The sequence below is a fragment of the Mytilus californianus genome, unplaced genomic scaffold (genome assembly GCF_021869535.1).
Source record: "Mytilus californianus isolate M0D057914Y unplaced genomic scaffold, xbMytCali1.0.p SCAF_12, whole genome shotgun sequence".
Lineage (NCBI taxonomy): Eukaryota > Metazoa > Mollusca > Bivalvia > Mytilida > Mytilidae > Mytilus > Mytilus californianus.
In genome coordinates this window covers 9,548,076-9,554,075 of record NW_026262604.1, presented here as the reverse complement: position 1 = coordinate 9,554,075, position 6,000 = coordinate 9,548,076, and the positions used below count along the sequence as shown (strand labels likewise).

The window sequence follows — 6,000 nt, the reverse complement described above, 5'->3', positions numbered from 1 at the left end:
CTCTCTTTAATTTTAGTCCGCGATCCAAAAATGTTTATCCTTCCTGTAAAAACAAGACATTAATATATCAACATTAATGTATCCAAAATGTAAAAAACTGAAGAGTTTGTATTTTATTACAATCAACACAGTCACTTGATTTCAACCCAATAATCAAATAAATGGTAAACAAAGCGATTTCAAATGTCAGCCGCTTCGCGTAGGAATATCAACTTCGGTACGCCGTCACGACAAAGAAAATATCGAACAATGTCAGAAATTTAAGGATAAGGTTAATTTCAAGTGCATGAAAAGTCCTTATAACTCATTGGAAGTTAAAAATTGGAATCCCTACTCGTAGGGTAGAGTTTCAAGCATGATAAATTCGGACGGTTTGGAAGATCGCCAGGGCGGTTGGCAAAATCGTCGCCCACAAAGGTAAGACAGCGTGGACATGACCCCCCTATTTTGGTAAGAACTGTCGCCATATTCCGATACTTTCCTTAATTTGTAGACGTGTAAAACTCAGGATCGCAATGTGTTTTAAATGACAATAGGTGAGATCCACACTTAAGAAGTAAATGCATCCATTTCTCTCTGAAATATCCTAAACTTTTTTGAAATCCGATACCATGCACGAAAAAAATATTGATGAATCAAATTATTACATTCCGATCAGATGACCGTCACTAAGATGTTGGAGATGCTGGTCAATAGATATTACATATCAACTTTCAGGAACTATTCCTTAAAGCTAAAATGAATATAGTAAAGAAATACACATCCGATCTTCAACTTTGTCGTTCATGTTGTGACCAGCTGTATTTTGTTCCAACTGTTGCTCGTGGGAAAGACCATATTTTACAGAACAGATGGTCTTACTATTCAGAAACACACGGCACCCCTTATATAATCAATGCCAAACAACTGTTCATGTTTTTTTTACTGTATCAATATTTAATGCAGCATTTGTTTCACATGGACATGCAATTTTAATTCACTATTTGTTTATTTTTACTATGCATTATTTTTATGTTTTTATTTGTCTACATGTACATACATTTTTGTCGAAATATTTTCAATGAAACCAAGAAAAACTTAGCAATGTTTACATTATATGTTTTACATGAGTTTTGAATATTATTTACAAGACGTTATTTCATTCAAATCTGTCTTTGAGATTAATCACGACTGATGGGTCTGGTCAGTACTGTAAGAAATCTATTTTTATCTATGAATATTTCTAATTTTAAGATATTTTCTTTCATGACATGTCTCTCTCACATGAGACATCGAGATGATAAGCAAAATGTTTGAGTGAAGAGTTCCAAGTTCCATTAAAGCCGAACATGTAGACTTGCAAAATTTCGACTCATTGTATAGAAACTTGTCTTGTTGTCTGGTGTTGGAGCAGAGTTCTACAAACCTTTTTTTCCCTTGGTGTTCCTTGAAGAAAATCTGCTGGTCCTCACTATTATTTCTATTGCAAAATACCCAAAATTTTGTCTGTCCTTTGCAAAATTTTGATGGTCAAACCCTTCTAATACTTTTCGGGAACTGTGGGAGACAGCATACAATACAATGTAACCATGTTGACCAGTTTGGATAGATTTAGGATGATAAATAGCTGGATTCTGCTATGGTAGTTCCCTTTTCGTACGAAATACTGGTTTCTGAAGTAATACATGGATGTATGTGTAGTCCAAAACTACAAGAATGATGAAGAAATAAGTTAAAATTAATTTTGTGGTAATATTTATTTCAAAAAAGTAGCAAATTAAATCTTTGTAACAGCAGTACTTCTAATTGCATGTACAATGTATGTCTGCAAAATATTAGATTTTATTTCCAAATAATATTTAAAGAAAGAAACTGAAATTTCACACAAAATTTGCAAAGGGAGATAATTTGTTATAACTGGATCATACTATAACACCTCAAACTTCAGATATACATAAACTATTGCCCTTTAGATGTACATGTATATTTGATTTGTTGGGTTAATTTCTCCCTCGTTTCACTCCTCTGAAAATAAAGTTTTTCTTTACTAGATATCTTAGAAAAAACCAAACACAGTATAGTTGTGTGTTCGCTACAAGATCGCATTTAATTTAACATATCTATATAATATCAGCCATACACAAATACATCAAAATTCACCATACACAAGTCGATACAAAAATGAAAAAAACTTTTAAGATGGTTATCTGGGGTGGGTGGGTGGGAATAGTATACCAAACTAACTACTTTGTCCTTACTATCTTGTAACAAACGTCGCAGTGGTCAAGTGCGCCATAAATTTTCTGTATATACAGACCGCCGAAATTGTCCGTGCAGAAAGGAATTCAATAGGTATTCCCCTCTCTAATTTAAATATAGAAAACAGTTATATATATGTAAAACATAGGACTGTAAAGAAATGTAATTACTGTGTCTTTGGAATCCTGTATAGATTCTTATTTATATTGTTTACTTTTTAAAAAAGAGAAAAATATCAACTTGAGCGTAACTTGAAAGATAGTCCTATTAAAAAAAACATGCATGTAATTCAATTTAATGAAACATGATTTTTTATAATTCCATTGGTTGGGGAAAAATTTAAGGGAATAACCTGTTCTTATATACAAGGTGACATGTAAAAATTAAATGTGCTGATGTTTGTTAAATTTATGTTAATTTCTAGAACCTCTTGCACTCTCTGACCAAGATGATGATAAAGGTGGTTCGTCCATTTCTTGAGAAAAAAAATTCATTTCTATTGATCTATTGACATGTAATATACAATATATATGTGCAGACCCATCTAGGTGTGTAAACTATTTGACAGAATTCTAATAACATGATTTGAGGTTTTCACCACAGCGCAACATCCTATATGACATCCCCTCAGTGGTTGACACCACACTTGTAGCTCCTAATTGATTTGGTGTCAGTGTCAGATATGTATGTCAGGTCTGTTCAGTTTATTTAAAAATTGTCTTAAACATGGGAATGATTTAGAGCTTGTCCTTTTGTTAACAGTATAACCTTGAATTCTAGACTGGGCCTCTGTTTTGATTAGGGGACAACCATTTGATTTCCTGGGGAGGAACAGGCTAGGAGGAATATCTGTTTTTACCTATTTGTAACTTGTACATATAAAATAAGAAGACATAGTATAGTTGCCAATGAGACAACTCTACACAAGAAAATGTCACAGAAATTAACAATTATAGGTCACCATATGGCCTTCAACAATGAGCAAAGCCCATGCTGTAAAGTCAGCTATAAAAGGCCCTGAAATGACAAATGTAAAATAATTCAAATGATTCAAACATGACGTACATTTGTTGTCTGACATATGTTTTACTCACTAAGGCGAGTCCATAAGTGCTGGACTCTTAAAAATCTGTCTGGACTTGTCATTTTCAAAACTGGTGAGTCCAAAGATGCATCAAGATTGTAAAATGTTGCATCAACACATACATGACATATCATCATTCGATATCGAAAGTTTTTAAATAATCAAAATTTGATGTAAATTGTAATGTTCTTGCTTTATTTTGCCATGGACTCGGGATCAATGAATATTTCTTCTTCTCACTTTTGGACTTGCCATGGCCAAAGATGATGTCCCTAGTCTCGCCTTCATAATCATTACTGAGAACCCATATTTTGTTGGACATAATATTCATTTTCATCTTTCAGTTCTTGTGCAAGTATATTTTGTTCAGTCTTACCAAGCCAGAATTTGAATATATATGTACAGGTAATACTCAATTCCAAAATTATGTGCGCTGACACAGTGAGTTTGACTCTGATATATTTATTGACTAGGATTGTCAGTTTTCCTGCCAAAGGATGGTGGTTCCCTCTGGGAAGCCTGGCTTCCTCCACCAATAAAAACTTGCAGCTATGAAATCCCTCAGAGTGCTGAAAGTGGTGTTAAATCAGGCCATTAGTTTTCTCATTTAAATTGTTTTACATTTGTGATTTTGAGGCTTTTCTAGCTGACCATTGAATTTTGCTCATTGTTGAAGGCCTTATGCTGACCTATAGTATAGTTGTTAACTTCTATGTCATTTGGTTTCTCCTGGTGAGTTGTCTCATTGGCAATCAAACCACATCTTCTTATTATATATTAAACACCATCAATCAATCAATCACTTTCAAGAGAGGTTTTTATGTGTAGTATACATTTTATATTGTAAGTGTAGACAGATCTTTTAAAAGAAACATGTCAGATGTGTATTGTATTACAAGGTTGAAAATATATAACATAAACATGAACATGTATGTACAAATTGTATTTCTCTAATTTTCATGCTTTTTTCACATTTCTCGATTGGTGTGAGAAAAATATTTCTCATCTCTAGAGAAAACTTCGTTCTCAGGAAATGATTGGTGGAAATTCAATTATGATGTCAAATTTTCTTCTGAATTTCCTATATCATATACGTGATGTCATCAGGCATGGTTGCCTTTTTTTAAGACGTCACAATAGGAAATTATACATTTAAAAAAAAACACAACTTTCTGCAAATCTTTGAAAAGGACGGATAAACTTTGTTAAGATATCGTCTAAAAATCATTAAAGAAACAGATTCCACCACTATATCTCCTGTATTACGATATTTCTCCACTCTCAACAGTTAAATTTTAATTATTTAAAAAGTTTAAGGGAAGCCCCATGCTTTATTTTAAATATTAAAATTCAACCATCTTGAGTGGAGAAATAACTTAACACACTTGATGCAGTGGTGGAATCTACATGTATATGTATGTACCCAATAATCCAATAATACACATGTACATGATGCAGTGGTGGGATCTATATGTACAAAAAATGTATGTATCCAATAATACACATGTACATGTACATAAAGAGGATAAATAGAAATTAACAAAAATATTAGACAGTGTACAACAGATGACATCAACGACCAGCACCAAACCCCTCTAAGACAAAAGACATAACATCAATAAACAACAAATGGTCCCAGAATGATTGAAGATTTGATAAAGTTTTATTAAATTGCATTTCAGATAATGGACTTGCATAAAATCATAAAAAAATGTAATGATTTTTAGTATTTTAGATTTATGCATGTTTGGTAAGAGACAGGATGAATGTCCGTTCTGATAAGGAACTTAAAGATTTTTTGTATTTCAGATTTATGCATGGAATGGGACCAACTTTTGGTGACAGGATGAATGTCCATTCTGATAAAGAACTAAATGATTTATTAGACTTCAGTGCAGTAAGTATTTTGTAGAGAACACTTTGATACTGACTGTTTGAAAATACCATTGAAATAACACATCACATGAATTACTGTTAAATCAGATATTTTATGTGCACTTTTAATGCATTTCCGACGCGATTGGAAGTAGTACCTCTGGCCAAATGGAAGCCAGTCGAAGTGTTAGGGGTGTGCCCTAAAAGTGTTGTCCAAATTAGGAAGAAACTTTATACAAACTGTACACTGACATTGTACTTACAATCATGTTACACATATTTTTTTATTTACTACCTTATTTATGTACATACATTTGTAATTTTTTCATTTCATTCATACATTGGTAACCAGGAACAACAAAGACAACGGAGTAAACACATTATGACGTTAAAATTTAGATACCATTTTTTTATACTTCAGAGATTGTAATTTCTATATAATTTGTCCTGAAGACGCCGATTAGAGATCGGCGAAACTAGTCGACACAATAAAACTTGCAGTTCACTAAAGTGTTGTTGTCAATCCAACGGTATTTTATTTATTTATTTTTATTGACAACCCTGCATACCATCGGGTATCCTCTTTAGTGACTCTACCTTCACTTCACCACAAAGGCGTTGGTTCAGCAGCTTCTTATTTTAATGCATTTGTTTAATAATAGACATAAATATGAGGTAAATTATTGCGATTCAGGGAATGGCTTAATACAAATAATGCTATCAAAATTTGAAATGTGAATTTTAGTTAAAACTTGTAAAAATTTATGAATTTACTGTATGGAAATATTAGACATTGTGACGGA

The 6,000-nt window shown here is 32.6% G+C and overlaps 1 protein-coding gene across 9 annotated transcripts in view; it reads left to right on the top strand.

The window, feature by feature from the left end:
• The first annotated feature begins 213 nt into the window (after positions 1–213).
• The window catches only part of LOC127721328 (transcription factor 12-like), a 92,896-nt gene continuing 87,109 nt past the window's right edge, over positions 214–6,000 (top strand). For all 9 annotated transcript variants that reach the window (XM_052228074.1, XM_052228073.1, XM_052228076.1 and 6 more), the window contains exons 1-2: positions 214–417; positions 5,132–5,219. In XM_052228074.1, coding sequence (XP_052084034.1) covers positions 356–417; positions 5,132–5,219 — 150 coding nt within the window. In that variant the 5' untranslated portion in view covers positions 214–355. The remainder of the gene's footprint in view (positions 418–5,131; positions 5,220–6,000) is intronic.